This window comes from Nomia melanderi, chromosome 2 (genome assembly GCF_051020985.1).
Source record: "Nomia melanderi isolate GNS246 chromosome 2, iyNomMela1, whole genome shotgun sequence".
Taxonomy (NCBI): Eukaryota; Metazoa; Arthropoda; class Insecta; order Hymenoptera; family Halictidae; genus Nomia; species Nomia melanderi.
This window is the reverse complement of record NC_135000.1, coordinates 1,962,567-1,983,821: the sequence shown is the minus strand read 5'-3', so window position 1 is coordinate 1,983,821 and position 21,255 is coordinate 1,962,567. Positions and strand designations below refer to the sequence as shown.

The window sequence follows — 21,255 nt, the reverse complement described above, 5'->3', positions numbered from 1 at the left end:
TAATTTTATTATTGACATAGTTTTTTTTTTTAAATCGAGTGGACCGTTATTTTGCAGGCTCGAAATGAATGATTATACAGTTTCATTTGTAAGCGAAATTTCAATTTAATGAAATCTTCCTGAGATCTTTTTGAATCTTCGAGAAATCATGCGAATGCGTATGTAACTTTCTGTCTTTTGAGTTTTTTCGAGAAACAGATTTACAGCACTTTCGGAACAAACGGTCCATCTACAGATTTTATATATATCTACTTTCTTCTCTCTGTCTAGATATACAGGATGTTAAAAAAAGGTTTCCATACTCGAAGAGCTTACAGTGCTCACCGAGAGAAGTAGAAAATGATCGATACGTCTCTTAAAAGCAATTATTTCAATGAAAAAGTCAACTTTTATTATTTTCTATTTGTTACGTTAGAAAAAGGAAATTACTAAATCATTGATAAATTAATGAAGATTTATATCATATTTATCAAATAATCATTGATGATTGAAAACGAATTGTTGCTTCGAACTTTCTTGTGTTTTTCTTTTAATTGTACATTCAATATTTATTATATTTTATATTCCTATATTCATTATAAAAATCAAACGCTAACGAACAACGAAAGTAAATTCTCCATTGAAAGCATCGCTTTTAGCATCAAGGTCGATCAGACAAATTTTCCCTTCTCATAGTAAGTAGCTGTAAGCCTTTCCAGCATCGAACCCTTTACTATTTCAACACCCTGTATATATGTCTATATATTCGTACGTTTATAAATACACAGGTGTAACACACACGCGTCTGAGCAAGCGCGAAAGAGCACACACACGTACCTTTTCTTTTTGGTTTTTTCTTTTTCTCGATGTGGTGTGGCTAACATGCTGCCGTTTTTTGGTTATGTCACAGCGAATCTCCCTCTCGGGACGAGTCCACGGACCGAACGATTTTTTCGTGATTCTCTTACGGGGACGGCGCCGATCGCGAGATGATCCCGATCGAACGGCCGTCTGGGATCGCGAAACGTTTCGGGAAAACATGAAAACGAATAACAACGAATATCAAATTTATTTTTCGTAGGTCGAAACCACTTGACCTTTTTACTAGATTTGAAGTTAATTGTCAAGTTAGTTAGTGGTCTATTCGGTGAACCGAATTTCTTTGAGATTTATAATTTTGTGAAGTTTATTTCGAGTATTTACGAGGAAGATAAGGAAATAATGAACTAGTCGTACTGGTTCTAAGTTCAAATTCATAATTTTTCGTAACAATTGCACTCTTAGCTTTTCTGTCTCATGTCCAACAAAATCCGGTTCTTATTAAACAATTTATGAAACCAAGATTCTTCGTTTTTCGGAATTCGTGAACTATAGAGCAGCAACAATTTTCGAGAAAAATACATTTTACCAAAATATTTCAGAAGTCATAGAAACGAACTTATCAAAGACAGACAATTTTTGTATCAATTTCAAATGATCAAAATGAAAAAGTACCATTTCTCAGTGATCTATACACTTTGTGGCAAATGTAAATACAGAAAGCATATCAAATGTCATTATTTTTCTCATCAATATACAAATTATTTACAAAAAGTTCTGACACCGTTTTTTCATATACTTAAGCATTAATTTCCTTGGTAACATATCGATTGATCCGAATTTTGGACATATGAGATATAATAAACACAGCAGAGCAGTCATCACGAAGAATCTTAAAATTTCACAGATATTGAATTTTCTAAACATTATTTGGTAACAGTTTAAGTTGATTTCGATTCGTGCAGTTAGACTATTACGCGTTGCAGTTCTCTAGTTTTGAAGTTATAGTTCGGCGATCTACATGAACGACCATGCAGTTTCCTAGGAACAAGAATTAACATAAATCTAGTGTTAACCAGTTAACTGTGGTATTTAGTTTGAAAAATCTCTCATTGTGCACGCAAGAAAATCAAATAATAAACTGTATACTCACCGAACGCAGGGCAAATGTATCTATAACATATTCTAACGAAAAACTACAGCGAAACGAAGAAGAATTACGCGTTCATCTGAAAAAAATGAATAATTGATCATTGAAAGGATTCGTGCCATTTTGCGTTTTAAGATGACGTGTACACTTGTCGAACACAGTTAACTGGTTAAGAGAACTGCCCCGACTACATAGGAATTTTGACAAATGTTTATTTGCCAGTCAACGCATTAACTGCAAATCGCTTCGTTTTCACGAAACTCTTCGTCCGGACGGCCGTTCGATTATCGAACGTCACTGGCGCGAGCGGGGGTGGGAAATCGATGCGGGATGGATGGGAACAAAGGGAACGAACGGATCGGGCGACGAACGAAGAGGGAGAAATGAAAAATGGCGGGCGCGGGAGGGGACGGGAATGGGACGACGCGGTGCCGCGGTTGAAAAATGCCGGATACGTTGATTGCGGTAATAATGGTCGGTCTGCGGCGAGGACGGCGTGGTAAAAATCCTAATTCCGGGAACAATGGCCCGGCTTCGCGGCGTGGAAGTCCGCTAATTAAATCGACTTACGACACACGCTCGCCGCGCGGCGAAGCCAGACGATTCAGCGGATATCAGGCCTGTTCAAGGGGCCATTCGCGTTCGAGGCTCGTCGGTTTTAGAGGATTCAAGGCATTTTTTTTCTTTCCTTTTATTTTTCAAGTTGCGTTGTATCAACTTGTAGGCTTATTTGTAATTTATTGATTACCGTTGGGTCAATTACGAATGGCGAGGATATCATAGCAAGGACGGTTGTGAATGGAATTGAAGAAGCTGTTTTTATAAAATTGGTACCAAAAATGGTACTTAACGTGTCTAATGTATAATTTCAATTTTCTCTCTTTTTTTTCTTTTATTTCTGAAGTTGCATTAATGTAGGTTGTTAGCGAATACTTGGTACAATTTACATAGAGGATCACTGTTAACTTAGATAACATATATTGATATGGTTGAGAAATTTGAGAATGTTTTTGTAAGGAGTTTTAGAGTCGGCATTCTTGATAGTTCCTTGCGTTTTGAATTATCTTTCATCGTGGTATATCGAGTAAATAATACAGTGGTCGATTGAATTAACCTGAAACGCGAAAATGTTGGATATATGGATTATAAATTGATGTAAAAGATGGTCACACATTGAGTCGCATACATAAGAAAAGGCATTAGATTTTGGCAGAGATTTTCTAGCTACTTATTTCTATATGTACAAAGAATCAAGAGTTTCTTGAATTTTTTGGTGAATACTTAAACTTCATGTGTATATATTATTATTTACTACGCATCAAATTAATGGTACTTTAATTTCAATAATAGTAATCGGTTGTTTTAATTTCTGCTGATTTTTAATAAGTTGGAATATAATACATTAATAGTATAAAAAATCTGGCATTTACTTTTATTCGTAGTTAATGTTTATAAGTATTCACCTTCGTTTTTATGTGTACGTTATTTATTGATAATTACTGAATAATTTATTGAAGATTAATATTCAATGCCTAAAGATTTGTTAATTAAACTTCCAATACTAATTGCAATTACAATCTTAAATCAGCAAATTATATTGAATAACATATCCTAATTATTATTTGTGAACTAGTGCTCGTAGAAATTTATTAGACTACCTTTTAGTGTTATTGAGAATCAAAAAAGGGAGAGAAAAAAAAGGGAGAAAAAAGATGTTAGATATAATTTTGAGCATATGTAAATTCATTATGGCAAGAACTTTCTTTTTCTTTTTCTTGAGTTTTACGCACTTATGATAGTTACTTATATATTTCTTTACTCGCGATGCACGTTGGGAAGATTCAGTCATTTCTGTGTTACAATCAAAGAACTTTCGAAAGAATTAAGGTAGATCGATGAATTTCTGTTGAAATTAATGTTAAAATATTGCAGAACAGAGGAAAATTACGCAATTATCATAATGAATGAATTTTGAATTAATTAAACAGCTTTTGAGGTTACTTAAGATTCTTACAAGAAGAAACTAGTTTCTACTCAACACTTGTTTCTTTACACTCATTTGGATGATATTCATTTTACATAACCATCCGCTATCTAAATAACTGTAATTTTTATGCAATTATTTTTATCATTTATTTCGTTTATCTATTCGTCTTCAAACATGATAATTGAAAAATAACAATTTTCTGTTTAGTGAATTGTTTAAGATCGACGTCTACGAATAGAAATTTCAGATTATAAATTAAGAGAAATTCGAAATTGATCGATTTCACAGCGAGATTTGGGAAAATGATTTAGTTGACCTTTCTTCGTACCTTTTCAACAAGATTATCAAAATGATCGACAATTAAGGTATTTCTAATTATAAATTCTGTTCAAAATGTGGTAAAACAATATTTGTCGATGAAAGAAAGTTTCTTTAAAATTCTGGGAATTAATCAAGAGAAATTCGAAGTTAATCAATCTCACGATGAGATGCACAAAGTAATTTAACTGATATCCATTTTTAACGAGATCCTCAAAAATATGGGCAATTACAACACTCCTAATTAGAAATTCACTTAAAAATTCGTTCGGTGCACAATGAATCAACTAAAAGAGGTTTAAAACGATCCAATGTCGCAACAAAATTAGCAAACAAGATTCAATTAATTCTTTTTCCTTTCATTTTCATCAAAATTCTTACTAAAATGAACAATTGCAATTAAAAATTTACTTCAAAAAATGGTAAAAAAAACATATCTACCAACAAAATTCAGAGAGTTAATTGAAAGAAATATGAAATTATTCAATCTCACAACAAAATTTGCAAACAACATTCAATGAATTCTTCCTCCTTCCATTGTCATCGAAATTCTCAACGAAAACAATTAGAAGTTCATTTAAAAAAATGGTGCAAAAAATGTTTACCAGCAAAATTCGAGGGGTTAATTAAAAGAAGCGTCGTTAGCGAGCTTCGCTTTCCTCCTGCGGTTCCCGCGGTTTTTAATTCGAGGCAGGCATCAAGTGGCGCGATCGCGTTCGCGCGGTCAAAAAGAAGATCGCCGTCAATGCCCGAATTCGTGACGGAACGCTGGATTCCTCGTCCTGGATCATAATTCATCCGTTTACGGCAAAAGTGGCGCGGCGAAATGACGCGGCCCGTTTCTCTGTTCCCGTCGAAAATCCGCGCCAGTGACTTGCTTTCGGTTCCCGGCCGCGCTTTCTCGGTTTTCGGGGAGGTCGGGCAAAAATCTTGCGTTTCCCCGGTTTCTTTACCAATCTGTCCCCACGCCGCGACCGTTTCGGCCACGTCGATCGCGTTCGAAGGAAAATGTATCGCTGCTCGGCACTGACAGCGACGAAAAAGTGGAAAGTTTTCATTTAAAAAGGAAATAAAGGAAATGAGATTTGAGATTTATATTTTTGGAAGTACCTACGTATTAATGGTATTAACAGTTAGTAATATTAATAATAAATATATATAACTATGACAGAATCATGAATATTACGAGTATATCATTTGGCAAGATGAAAATGGAGATGTGGTATAAAGCTTGTGTTTCGTGAATGAAAATTTGAGATTTTTTTTATGCTGATTGTTCGTTTGGTTCATTTGCTTACTGTCAGCGCTGAACAGCGATATCTCGTTCCTCCCGGTCCGAGATGAACTCCGCCGCAGTCTATACAGGAATCTTTTCCAGTAAAAATGGCCACCGATCGGTGGCGCAGATTCCGAGGAGGATGCAGCTCGAAGGACGAGACGCGGATTTCACGACTCGTAAAATGTCGAATCCGAGAATAAAGAAATAGATCCTTCCCTGCCTGTCCGTGCTCCTCGCCGAGTGTTTTCAGACCGAAATTAGTTAGGAAACTTCTATTAATTTTGAGAGTTAGTTTTGTATGCTAATACAATTGAATTTGTTTGTATTCTAATGGGTATTCGATTGGTCGGAGAATATAAAACAAGTTTGTAGGTATTATAATACCCGATGGAATAGAAATTCGACGCCTTTTTCAAGTGAATTACCAAGAATCGCTGAAACTATGGCAAAATCAAGTGTGCAATTAACTCACGAAGCTGTTTTTGATGAATTTATAGGTATGCTTAGAATTATCAAAATTTTTATTTACAAATTTTCCTAAATACATTTTCTAGATTTGCTTATAAACTCCTTGCCTCATGATATCGCGACGAAACTTTCAAATATAGTTTAACAATTACAAATGTCATTCAATTATCTCGTGTTCAAATAAAATACTATTCTTCTCTCACTTTACTTCTCTCGTTTTCTAGCGAATTATTGATAACACAATAGTCATAACAATAATTCGTAAAAGGAATCATGGGGGAAGGTGTTAAACTTAATATAATTCAACAGCTGATGTCACCTACTAGAAACCAACAACCAGAACCTAATATTTGAAGATTAGATCCGAACAGAAGATCCAATACAACCTAGTATAATTAACTAACAACTGAAAATCCAATAAAACCCAATACAATTAGGAAGCAATTAAAACCAACGTATAAAAGATTCACAAAGTGTATTATTAAAAAACCGGGTCCGAACAGACCCGACCATCGGAAATACAATCAGCTAACAACGAAAATTAGGCTACAAAGAATGAACAAAGTGTGGTATTTAAAAACCTGGTCCGAGCAGACCCGGCCACCGGTGGGTTAAAAATTCCCCGATTGTTTAAACGAGAGAAAGGCGACGAGTTTCTGTCCACGCCCGACGAGAACGAGAAGGATGGTCTGAAAATTTCGGCTCGTTATCCTGTTGGTGGAGGGTAGACTAACGATACGCCAGGTCTTCTCTTCTCCCCACCCCCCATTCTGTCTCCCCGACTATCTCTGAAAACTTGTCCTCGCTGTTTAACTAACGAGCCGCTATCGGACGATCGTGTTCGATCCACGAGTCCTTCGAACGGCCCACGGTCCTAAAGAGACTCTGCTTTTGCTCTGGTAATCGCTTGGTATGGTATGTCTGCAACTGCATGCGAACTGAGTTTCCTCTCACCGAACTTTGTAAATGTGTACCGATCGTCGCGGACGCGCCGGCTCCTCTTTTATTCGTTTCACGCATCTACCAGTTCAAACAGCTTGAAAGAATTTAAATACGAACCAATTGGGAACTTACATTTGTTTTTGTAAGTGTTGTTTCTTTATGTCGGAGATTTATCAAGAGTTTTATATTATTCGCAGAAGAGCCGACGCGGCAGCGATTTTTCCGCTAGGAGCACTGAATCGACCGGAAATCCTCTGACGGGTTTAAGTGGGTTAAGAATACGCAGGGAGTCTTGTGAATTATAATCACTCCCAAATGAAGGGATGATTCTATAGAAAAATAGAGAGAAATTGGGAGGAGAGAATAAAATTTGGTTGACGAGAAAATAATGGAGAAACCAACGTTCTCTGTGATTACATCGAACAACACTATTTCTACTGAGTCCGACGAAAGATACTTTTCAAAATTCTTACACTTATTTTCTACATTTCATCTTCCTCGACCTTTTCTATAATTAATTTTATAATTATTATAGAAACACTAGGAAAGTCAATGAAAAACGTTGAAATTCAGAAAATAAAATTATTCTTAAAATTTTGAAACGTACTTTTGCACGACCAGTAAGAATATTCAAAATCGAGTTTTAAAAATCGTTTTGAAAATAACCATATCAATAATTCCATTGCTACAAATCATTTTGAACATGATAATGAATGTGGTTTAATTGTTGAATATAGGGAATATTGAAATAATCGAGTAATCGAATGTTTTCAATTTTCTCGCGGAACAAGGTCACACAACTTTTATTTCTCTGTTTCGACCAGTTTCCCGGTTAGCCAGTTTATTGGGGATTTGTCTGGCTTCGAAGGGGGATTCGGGGCGGTTCGGTGGTCCAATAGGAGCGTAGCTTTCTGCTCTCGAACCAGCTCGACGAGTCCGCTAACGAAATCTGTTTTGTTTCCCCGATACGATTCCGATAGAGGGCCGCGAGTGTGTGAACTGCGGCGCGACCTCGACGCCGCTCTGGAGACGGGACGGGACCGGACATTATCTCTGCAACGCCTGCGGACTTTACTACAAGATGAACGGCCAGAACCGACCACTCATCAAACCGAAACGGCGCCTGGTAAGTACCTAAGCCGAATCACTTTATTTACTTATATATTTATTTCTCGACTGCCTGTCGAGAGTCGGAGTTGGGCGTTTTTTCGATGAAAAGGACAATCGAAGGAATTGGTCGAGTTTCGGGTTGCCGGAAAAGATTTTTTGGGGATGTAGAAGTTATTAGATACTGATGGAAAAGTTGTTAAAAACTTTTGTAGTGAGTAATTATGAAGCTTACTGTTTTATGTGAATTTTGTAATAAATAATTTCGAAGTTTGTGACCGTTTCATATGAATTATTAAAAAATTCCAAAATTTTTAATAATTCCAATGTTTTCAAAGTTTACGGTTGTCTTGTGTAAATTTTGTAAAATATAACTTCAAAGTTTACGGTTGTTTCATGTGAATTTTATGAAAAATCATTCCGAAGTTTACGATTATTTTGTACATATAGATTTTATGGAAAATGATTTGAAAATTTGCAATTGTTCTATATAACTCTTGTAAAAAATAATTTATAAGTTTACGTCTGTTTTTATATAACTTTCCCGTTATATGCAGGGTAAAGAATAATTCGAAACATTTTCGTTGCTCGCCAATTTTTATTATTGCCCTTTGATTCATTATTTTGAATTTTTTATTCGTTGTTCGGAGTGAAGTCTACCCGGCTGTGTCTCGTTCGTAAATTTATTCAAATAAGTATTCGTTTAAGCCTAGACCACTGAATTATATTATTTCATTAATATTTTTTAATACCATGTCAAAAATACAAAAAAAAACAAATGTTGGCACTTCTTTGCCAAATTAATACTACAAAAGAACGTAAATAAATTAGACTACATAATAATATAACAAATCAATCTATTATCAATGTAGTTTAATACATTGTTACGTAGCCTAATTTATTTCTGTTCTTGTTATAATTCTTACTTTAACAAAAGATTAATGATCTACAATTAACGTTTCGCAATAAAGTCTTCGATTTACAATTAACGCAGTTATTTGAGACCAATGATTAATTTTTTATTCAAACCAACGTTTACTTGAATAAATCTTCGAACAGGACAAAAGTAGACAAATTTTAATTCCAATAACAAATAAAGATTTATTTGCAAATAACAAATAAGCATTCACTTATATCGGAGGAACAAGTTTTCACTGAACGATATCGATATTTATCATTCACAAATGAATTCCACAATTCCACTTTAATATACAAAATTCGCCCAACTTTGATTTCCATCGCGTGTCTGTGTGTGTGTATGTGTGTGTGTGTGCATGCATCTTTCAACGATTCGAAGAAGGATCGACGACCCAACGAAATTCCGAGGCAATTTATTCATTTGCTCTCGGAAAACGAACGACCATTTTATCGCGTGATGCGATTACCGTTTTACGCGGGCTTTAAAATGAAGTTTTACATTAAATTCCACACATTATGCATCGATTTCGTCTGTATACAGTGTGTTTCTGTCAACAGAAAACATCTGCTTTTCTTTTTGTTTTAAGAAGAACATGAGTATCACGAGGAAATGTTTAAAGTGAAATTTATAGCACGCCAAGTGCTACATATCGCGTTATTAATCGTTTGACCTTGAGCTGACCTTGAAAAGTCACATTACAATTTTTTAACAAAATACTACATTTTCTACCACGTGCTTTCGTAATCGATACCAAGCCAATTTCGAAACGACACAGATTTATTATTTTCGCGTGGATCGTTGTCGAGATATGAACATTCGAGATAGACGAAATAAAAAAGTTTGCAGTATTTCGAAAATGTCTGAATGTCAGACAGAAAGGTATGTAACAAAGAGTAAGGGTTCCATACAAAATCTTAACGTGTTCAGGATTACGTGAAGGTCAAGCGAATGATATGTGTAGCATGTTATGCCCTGTGACCTTTCTTCGTGTCGCTCGTACTTTTCGTGGAAATTAGGTGCTCTCTGTCGGCAGACGTATTGTATAATTGCGTGAATAAATTAACGAATAGGCGAGTACGAAAATAGTTTCTGGAATCGGTGATCTTGAGGAGATTGAAAATGGGAATAAGAGGAATAATTAAAAATAAATAGAGAAATACGAAAAATAATTGAAAATATTATAGCGATGAACAGAAAAGTGGAGAACGAAGTTTTTATTGTTTACAGAACTTATTTTATTATACTATTGTATAGCCTAATTTATTTCTGATCTTTTGTGCCATTAATTAAGGTGCCAGAGTTTAAGTTTCGTTTATAATTTTGATATGCCGTTAAGAAGTATTGCTGAAAGAAATATATATTCGTGTTACAGACAGGTTTAAAGGGTTAAACATAATACTCATCTAAGTTAAATTTTTTATTTTAGAGTTAAAGAATAATAAGTGATTATGAAATACGTTTTAACGATCGCCTTGAGGATCGTCGAAACATGTTGACTGATTTATGAACGAAGTTCTGGCGGCTTGTCGACTGATTAACGCTGTCAAAATGGCCGCGAGAATGGCCTTAGGCTTTCAGAAGGAACAGTAAGCGGAAACAATTGACTATCTCATTGATTATCTTCTTAGCAATTTATAATATCTATGTGCATAGTTTCGATTCGGTAAGAATGTTATTAGAATTGTTAACAATGATTATCAACGAGTTTCTGAAATCCACGTTGAACGTAGTTAATGTTCCTAATCTATTTGAATTATGCGGCAAAGTGAAAAATATTCCGGTGTCGTTGAATTTTTCCGTTTTCTTCATTACATTTGAATGATTGATGAACATTAAGCAAGTACATACTAGACCGTGACATAAAATCACGGTAATGGTGATTGATTATTCATTGTCTAGTAGACCAGATTATCAATGAATATTCAATTACTATTACCATATTATTACACTGTTACTATCATCGTCATCAGTGTTTACTATATTATTACAATTTCGTGTCATGATCTGTGTATTTATTTTCTATTAATGATACACACATAATGATAAAATTATATGCCAATATTATAATTCTTATTTATTAATGTAAATATTTTTCAATATTTTCCATGCATAACGATTATGCATACTTTGAATAATAGTAGTTTAAATAATTTCAAATTGAATAATTTTAATAAATAATTAGCAACTTGATCAAATGGTTCTTTATAGTTTCCAAATGCTATAATGATAGCGTTTAGTTTGAATAATGAAAATTTATATAATCTAAATGAATAATTACCAGTAAAACTTAACCCTAGAACTACCGAACATTTATTGAGGATGATAGTGTCAAATTAGTTAAATAATTATTTATAATTCCTATACCTTCCAACTACCATAATAACGATGTAAATGGGTTAACGGTAGAACTACCGCAACTGCCAAATTTAATTGTCTCATTTCACAATTATTGATACTTTCAAAATATTCAATACTCGAAATGTTTTCGAAAATACATAGTTTTACTTAAATACTTCAATAAATATTTTCGAAAATCTAAAAAAACTATATCGTCCCAATTCTTATAAGGATTACGTATCAACATACTATATGTCCCAAATGATTTCGAAAATAAATAGTTCCACTCAAATATTACAATAAATATCTTCAAAACTCGAAAAGAACTGTTTCATCCCAATTTTTATAAGGATTACGTATCAACATACTATATATCCCAAATGATTTCGAAAATAAATAGTTTCACTCAGATATTACAATAAATATCTTCAAAACTCGAGGAGAACTGTTTCGTCCCAATTTTTATACGGATTACCTGCCAACCCCAATAATTGCTCGGCATATCCAGCGTTAACACAGTATTTCCTTTGTATGCATGAAATTACGCTGACAAATCGCTGTTTGCCGGTTTTTCTCTGCATCCGGGCGCATAGGAAGCTCCGCGAGCGATTCGCAGGAAAAGGCCCCGCGCGTGTGTGCGCACCTGGCTCTGACTCGTAAAAGCGAGTCCTTGATCGTTTCCTTCGCGCGTACTTACCGAGTCGCACATACTTAATTAATATACACGCGCGCGGAACACGCGGAGCGTTACACACGTTTCTCGCGCGCCCGCTCGCTGTCTCTTTCTTTCTCCCTCTCTCTCTGTTGGTTGCACGCGGATGCAGTCATCAGAATGCAAAGATAAAACAAGGCCAAGTTAATTTCCTGTACAACGACGATTAATATTACCAGCCATTAATATTACCATCCCAAACGGATCGGGATGCAATGGCTAGTCGCGCGGCGGTTCATTCCGTGAGCTTAACCCTTGGTATCATGATTTTCTGCATGCGACGGCAAACATTTCTTATGTTGCAGTTTTCGTTAGCGTGTAACCTTGAAATTCTTTGGAAGTAATTGCAATACAGGAAGTGATAACGAGGAAAAATATTTTGCGACGTATAATTGTATATAAATATATACAAATTTTTAATCGATTATTCTGTTACTTAATACATACAGAAATTCTACTTTGATATGTATATATTTATTAATATGTCGTTAGATCGTTAATCGTTAGATTATTAATAATTATTGCTGGTAACGTTCGTCTTTGTTATGAAGGAATAAGTAGTGTTATACGAAATTCCACTTGGGGACAACTTGTAGATCATTATTACAACAATGTAATCACTTAATGTTTCACATAAAAATCAATCAATAGCGTCACCGATTTTTTTGTAATGAACACAGGAAAAATCATCACCAACGATTAAAAAGATTAATCATTAAAAATTTGATTCGAAGGCATCAAAACCCTTTATCAAGCGTTTAAATTAGAAATGCATCTCTTGATCTCCACTTGCTTTAAAAAAGCAAAATTTTAAATATTAAGTATTAAAACAAACCAATTACTTAATTCACGTGTAATATCTCTTTAAATTAATTGCAAGAAATATCATCTGTATCTAATCAGATGTCTAACATTTCTAATGAGAAACTTTCAAGTGCAAAATGTTTAACCTGAACATCTTGATCGCGTCCCGTTGAAGCAGGTCACGAGGCAAGGGTCGATTGAACTTTTCGAAAATTGTATCTTGCCTAGACAACGAACAGCGAAAGGGGCTGAGGAAGAGTAGGACAGGTCGATATCGAATTTCCACGGGGCGTTGCGTATTCCGTCCGGCACAGGTGCCAGCCCGCTCGACTCGAATAAATCGAATTCGCGCGAACTCTATGACCCGATCGCACGAAACCTGCCGCTGTTTCTAACGCGTCAATAATCTTCGTTTCTATTCAACATTTTGACTGGCTAGTAAACACTCATCGAACTCCTATGCAGCAGAAACAGTCTTTTGAACCCTTCGAGTGTTAAGGGAAACTTTCATACATATTCGAGAAATGTCAGAGAATTTTAAACAAAGATGTATGATTATAAACAAAGATTTATATTTCGCTCAATTTTGGTATATAAGTTGATAGAATTTTTATACAATATTAGATATATGTTAAATTTCCTTTGTTACTAATAAAATCAAAAATACAGATTTACTATCCCTTTTATATCTTTATAATAATATTGTACTTCACCTATTGAGTATGGGAAATTTGTATACCTATTCGAGAAATGCCAGAGAATTTTAAACAAACATGTATGATTATAAACAAGAATTTATACTTCGGTTAATTTTAGTATAAAATTGATATAATTTTTATACGGTAGTAAATATATGTTAGACTTGCTTTATTACTAATAAAATCAAAAAGAAATTAAAAGGTCAGGATTCCTTATAATGATTGATTTACTATCGTTTTTATATCTCATAATAATATTACAGTTAACCCGTTCCACTCCACTTATATTGTTGATACTATTCTCCAACTGACCTTTCTAGTGAAACCATTGAAAATGAAAGGTCTTATCTGGAAACTGTTGATTTAATTTTGTATTCATATGAAAGGTGTTTTATTCTAATGTTTGTGACAAATTTATTTATGACAGTTGTACATGACGACGTTGAGAACTAATGTTTCCGTAGCGGAGCCAATGGAGTGAAAATGGATAATAAATGTATATTATCGATTTCTTATATGTCGAAGAAAATCAACGTTTCGATTAACATATCAAGTTCTTTTCTTTTTCTATTAAATTGTTTAGTGTTTATTGAATTGTCGAGATTGTGAAAGAAATCATAGGACTCTTATAAATACCTATATTGCTTTAAGGTATACATCAACACTATTTTGTTAACTCTGAACACTATTCGAGCCTTAGTTGTCAGAAGAAAATTTGAAAATTTTAACTCAAAATTATTTTCTAAGCTCAATCAATTTCCCTCGAGTCTACAGTACTGCAACTATTACTATTAACTTCATTTCTTTAAATTACTGAATAAAAATTGTAATTATTATGAATTATTAACAGTCGTAACTAATTTAAAACTTTGATTATTTTTATAATTACCATATAATTTAGTTTGTATATACTGTATATACATGGCGGGGTAAATAATTGGAACCGCTTGCATAAATTACCACACATAAATGAAATATTGTTGAAATACTTCGATAATTTCGATATTATTTCAAGAATAATTTCAGTGAATCATGTTTCGAATAAAAATCTATTGCTTCGAAGAAAGACGTAATTCCGCATAATTAACTTCCCAATAGTACACCGCGTAGAGGTCGTATGAAGGTCGAGCTTGTTTTCATACACATTTGATGTTTGTAATAAAAGTACAGAAGATGTAGGAGAGAGAAAAGAAGCTGCGGCTGATCGGATATGCATTTCGCTGCATTCCGAGGACGCAAGAGCGCGTACACTAGCGCAGTGACGTTTCACTATCCCTCTCCGTGCGCTTTCTCCCGCGCGCGATAGAGCAGAGCCGATGGACTCGAGATGAATTTCATTTTTCTTAGCTTCTCGTCTTCTGCGTGCGTGCTGGACGCTTCAACCCCTTGTTTCACGACTTCTCTCGCTGCTTACCGAAACTATTTCAGCCTTGACGCTAGATCTATCGAGCGTTTACCACTAGATTCACGGAACGAGTCGATTTCACTCGTATTGAATTTTATAAACATTATTTGGTAAATGTTTGGGTGAATTTTGATCGATGCAGTTACAATATGTATTTTAATTGTCTACTTTTAAACTTCTAATTCCCAAGATTTAAATATGAATTTTTCTAAAAACAAGAGAACAAATTGTATAATATATTAAACTATTTAGTTTTAAAATTATTGTGGATATTTGACAGTTTTAAGATTGTTCGGTGTTAATAAGTATGGAGTCAGGACATCGATTTTAACTGATGCTAGATAATATTCCAATTTAAGAAAATGGACTTTTACCATTTTGAGAACAATGTATTTTTTGTTGAAACTTTTGTTTGTTATCTCTTATCGTTCTGAAGATAATCCACAGGAAAGAAAAATTATTTTTCAGGGGTGGTTTCAACCCTTCAAAGTGAAATTCAGCACGGAAAGAATTTCATTAGGCTTGACTTACTCTACTTACACACAAAGTTTTATAATTCTTTTAATTTCCGTGTTTGATACCTTTCCTCGTAAGATCTAACTAAAAGCTAACTAAAACACTTCCGCCCCTATGATTTCTTTTCCACTTGTGATTAATCTGACTACTTTCCAATTAATAATTTACTAAGTAAACAAAAAAAAACTCTAAACATACTCTATATTTAGGTCTGCCCTAAAGTATAACAACTAATACCATATAAATAATATTTAACTTAAATTCAGAAGAATTCAATAATATTTCTATTCGTCAAATTTTGTTTGAAATCTTCATCACGAGTATACCATAAAATATGGGGTTAAAAAAAACATCTCAAATATACTTTTATATCTCCAGAAGAATAAAAGTCAATTTAACTGCTTGGTTGTTCTACTGTTAACACGTTGACTACCACGAGACTTTCGTTTTGCGTAGTAATACTCATTCTTCCATAACAAAGGCAACTGGTATTAGAAATAATTATTAATATACTCATATTACGTTATTATCTAGCTGCTTATATTACAAAACATTTTTCTTCGACTTTGACTTTCTTATTGTGGTTATTTCCAAGTACTTTGGAAGCTCCGGTCATCGGTGACCACCGTGGCAGCAAACGTGTTAAATTCGATCTGAAAAGTTCGGCACGTGTCTCGGCCGACGTTACGAGGCGAATCGCTCAGCGTTTTCGTGTCGATTTCCCCGATGGACTCGATTACCGTCGGGCCACGATTTTTGTTCCGAGAAACTACTGTAGGGTCGAACGTTGTGACAGAACGACGAGCCGACCCGCCCACCTATCAGTCACTCGAGACGCACACGCGTGGATCGGTTCACACGCGACCGATGAAATATGTATCGGTTCAAACCGGTGGGCCGAGCCCGGCTCTCATTCGTCGCGTGTCACATTTTCGTCGGTGCCGTGTAATTTTTGCCGACTAAAAATGATACAACACCCGATACCCTCGGTCCTACCGACGTTCGGGCATTTTTCTCGATGCTCTCGTTTCGGCGTCTCGGTTCGACGTCGGCCCTTTTGTCCGGCTGATTTATTCATTTAATCATGAAACCGCAGAATATAGTAGCACAATGTATATTTAATGATAGGTTATAGAAGGAATATTTTACATTATTCTTTCTCCGTTGTAAATTGAATCGTTAAAACCGTTGTAATAAATTTCTGTTTAATGATTTTGTAGTAGTCAATGATTTTTTACTAATAAATAGTTATATTTTAATCGATGTTTTTATGCTAATCAATCATTTTATATTAATCAATGATTTTATACTGATCAATGATTTTATACTAATGAGTCATTTCATACTAACCAATAGTTTTATATTATTCAATAATATTATACTAATTAATAATTTTATGTTAATAAAACGTTACATAATCTTATACTAATCAATAATTTTATACTAATCAATGATTCTATACTAATCAATAATTTTACCTATTGCTGTCAACTCTAAAAACTTCGGTATCTTTTCGTTACACTTGTTGCCCTTTCGTATCAACATTATTTACGATTTCCGAAACTATATAATCAAAAAGGGAACAAACCAACATGCAACGATAAACAGAATAAAATTCTTTTCCATGAGACTTCATTCGAAAAATAAATGATTAAAAATTTCGAAGCTTGAGTTGTAGATAAATCTTTAGTGAAAAGTGGTATGTCCCGAGTGTATTCGCAGCGAAAGTAGATCCAGCGAACAAGGAACAGACATATTAGCGAAGCTACCAGCTAGCTGGCCGGAAAATCGAACTCGATTCCTTTCTAACACGAGTTACGAGGAAATATTATTGAATCTGGCTCGGTCAACGCGTTTGTTCTTTATTTATTGTATCCGCTCTGAGCGCGAATAATATGCAACGCCCCAAGTGTTTAACGTGAATTTATTAGACGTTCGTAACGACGAAAACGTCGTTCGACATTTTTCGTTCATTCGTCGGATAGATTCATTTATTCTTCTGACCTTAACGAGAATTACGCAACGTGTCTTACAAACGTCTAATGAGCACGATAAAGTGTATTATAATTGGAACAGTTGGTTTTGTAACATCCACCCACAATCTCGGAGATTTTTAACTACATTGGACTAAATTGGAAACTAACAGTTTCGTGACAACAATTTCGATCAGTAAAATAACTGAGTTCTAGAGGACAGGTTTTGGGCAATGTTGTTGGATTGATTAAAAATATTAATATTACAATGTTATTGATATTATTCATTATTATAGTAATATTAATCATTGTAGTAGTTAGTATCAGTTAGTATTAGGTAATTGTTATATAATTCAACAACATTTAACAGAACCTTTTTTTATCGAGAACTCAGAACTACTGTCATGAGAATCCTGAACATTTTGTATAGTATCACTTGTTCTTCTAAAACAAAGACAAATCTTCTTAAAAGTAGTTCTAAGAGATTTCACAGTATTTACGTTACACTATTATCTAGTTCCTTAGATTACTAGATATTTTTATTCGAAGTCGATTTTCTTATTGTACCTATTTCCAAACAATCTGAAAGCTTCAATCTTCTATAACTATGGCAGTCAATGCTAACCTCTTTTCCTATGATTTCTTTCACAGCTCTTCATGAAACAACATTGCCAATAATTTATTAGAAAAACGAACAAATCTGATATTTACTCTATGTCTACGTTAACTGAAAACATTAATAATTAACCAGTTAATTACATTCAACGAGTACACACGTTGCTTTAAGACGCAAAATGGTATTCATTTCTTCATCGATGAATTATTCATTTTTTCAAATAAATATGTAGGAAATTCTTAGCACGAGTATACATTTCATTGATTGATTTTATTGTACAATAAGAGAATTTTAAACGAAGTTCCACAGTCCAACAGGTTAATAATACAAAAGTAATATGTCACTTATATTTAAAAAAGACTGAATAACACTAAAATTTCTCAAATTCAGTTGAACACTAAAACTACCAAACGGTTTCAAATAACATAACGGATTTCTTCTTTTTGCAATGATTAAGATAACAGATGTTTCTCTGAGAACTGATTAACACTAAAACTACCAAGTAGTTGGAGTGACTTATTTTCAACTTTTTATACAAATTAGAATAATGCGTTTCTGGAGATTTGAAGGTTCTCCTAGTCTTTTATCTGTACAAATACGCGAAGTTCATTTAAAATCTTTCGCAAAAACGCCTTTGTAATTTGAATATGAAACATTAAAATTCTGAAGTGGATCGATTCGACTCGACTGTTAGTTTTAGTGTTAAAGAAATCGATACATCAATACGCAAACTGAATTAAATCAATGAAAGTCTCGATTAAAATCAATTGAAGCGGAACTTCGGAAGGTCAATTTAACTTCTGGGTAGTTTCAGTGTCAAAAGTTTCGTCACTAGTCTGGCACAATAGCACAGGACAGAGGGTTAAATAAAAAAGAGGGGAACTCGGCCGGTTCTTTACGTGTCGCGCAAATTCAATGAAATTCTCTTCAACTTTTCGTTTCGCGGAGTTAATCGCTGAGCGGCTCGTTTAACGCTCCGAGTGAACGTAGACTCACGGTGCGTCGCGTATTCGTGACGAGCGACGTTTTGTGCTTCGCGTATAGAAAAGTAAATTACTTTTACCCGCGGTTTTATCTAAAATCGTGCCGCGCCGTGTAACATGTAGAAAGTTAATCAGATCTTTTTCCCTTAAAAAAAAAGCGGTCCTCGGTTCATCTACGCGTCTGGAATACCCGCTCGTTGAAAATGTAGATTTTCTCTTAATTCGAAAGTATCCTTGGAACAGTGGGACGCGTCTGTTGCAAAAGAAAAGGCAGGGCTACGATTAAACACGAGATACAGGCGGCACGTTGTAACTTCGGAACATCCGCGAATGTTTCAAATTGCTGATTCTAATTTTTCTCTTTCTCTGAATAATGAATTTCTGGCATTTCTACCAGTTTACATTGAACCGATACCGAGAAATGAGATTCGCAAAGGTCCGATTGGAATTGAGAAATTTTGAATGAGCAGAATTAGGATTGACAAACTTCGTTGGGAAAAGAGAAATTGATATTGCATGAATTTCGAGAAATTCGAAGTTTGTCGACATTATAATAAGATTTATGGTGATAATAGTAGTATTTATAGAATTTTTAATTTTCAATGATAATAATGATAACTTAGTTAACCTTCTTAAGTCGATATTAAAGGTTCACCTCTAGGTTAGGAGATTTCGGATAGAAATTGGTAAATATGAATACTGTTCAAGTATTCCTCGAGTTGAAAATGTTATTTTTCTATCGTGAACTGTTAATCTGGAGTTAATGTAGATGTAGAGCAAGTGAGGATATTTCCTTCGTTTCCAATAAATAGTATTACTCATATTTATTATATACTTATTCTAATAATAGAATAAATAATATTCCTTCTAGTTATTAAAGGATTCACTCGTTTCTTCGTTTCTTCTAGTTCAGAAAACACTTCTTTTATAGCTTCTAAATATGTTGTATAATAATTTCAGAAGCCAATACCTTAACACTAACCATACCGGGAACCGATCAAATGACCAGATTAATTGGTTTCTCAATTTTCATCCTTTCTTTTGTTTCTATTTCCACTAAGAAAATTTATCATCTAACTTGTTGTCACCGGAGACCACCAACCAAACCGAATTACTATAATTCACTGAATTAAACGATGATTCTTTAAAAACTGTTCCATATTAGAAACAATGCAACCTAAGACGTTGACGTTTAGCAAAATAACCGTGCAACAATGACAACGCAATTCAATCAAATGCTTTGATATTATATTTTCTCCTACATCGTGTATTTTGCTCTGTAAAATCGGCATTCAACGTGTTAACTCTCTATAGGCCCGCGTGACTCTGAAGTCACACATCAATATACTAAGACAAATTGATTATATTTAATTTTTTATTGCAAAATGACGAATGACATTAAATAATTAATCAACTTAAAATTTTGTACACACAGGCGTTTACCTTCAACGTCATTGTAACTTTAAAGTTACAAAATACATTCGTTTTAATCAAATGATTAAACTATTGAATACATCGTTAATTTGTGTTCATACGTTGATAATTATTAGTTTCATACTGCATAAATTTCGTTATAATCACGAAACAAAATTCGGTCCATAGAGGGTTAGTTTTCTCAAGTTTTCTTTTCTGAATTTAACCTGGCTTCTGTGCGACTCACGCATTAGTCATCAGCCCAGCGCCCAGAGCCCCAAACAAACCTAACGCATCGAGCGTTAACCGGCGCGAGCGTCGCGCCGCCGCACGGTGAAAAAAAGGAAAACGAAAAGGAGGAGCCAAGGGGGCAACCCATATGCTTTTCGCACAATATGTCGCATTTTTACCGGGCGAGCATGGGAGCGAATCCGGTCGCAGATGCGGCGGGGAACGCGGAGAGAACGAGGGGGCCGTACCGATACGATCGGGCGAAACAAAGCCGCCAGGTACGTGGCCCGGGGCCCCCTTCTTCGAAAAATAATAAAGTCGTGTCGCGCGAGCGCTTATATATATATATACACATCGGGGCCACGTGAAAACGCATTGTGCCGACGTGTCTCTTCCACGGAAATTCCAGCCGAGCCGCCGGTTATTATGAACGGGTACCCGATGGGCCAGATAGCAAGGGTTGAAACCCCCTACCCCGTCGCTTTTTCGACCGCCATAGTTGATTCCTCGCGAAGATAGCTGGGTCGAACAGCTGGCGAGTTTTCGGTACACCTCGTTTTTTTTTCTCTACACGTCCCTCCTCTCGTTCGATTTTTGGT

General features: G+C 34.7%; 1 protein-coding gene across 6 annotated transcripts in view; it reads left to right on the top strand.

The window, feature by feature from the left end:
• The window catches only part of LOC116425970 (uncharacterized), a 151,044-nt gene that overhangs the window by 49,261 nt on the left and 80,528 nt on the right, over window positions 1–21,255 (top strand). For all 6 annotated transcript variants that reach the window (XM_076374499.1, XM_076374501.1, XM_076374496.1 and 3 more), the window contains exon 4: window positions 7,923–8,068. In XM_076374499.1, the coding sequence (XP_076230614.1) occupies window positions 7,923–8,068 (146 nt within the window). The remainder of the gene's footprint in view (window positions 1–7,922; window positions 8,069–21,255) is intronic.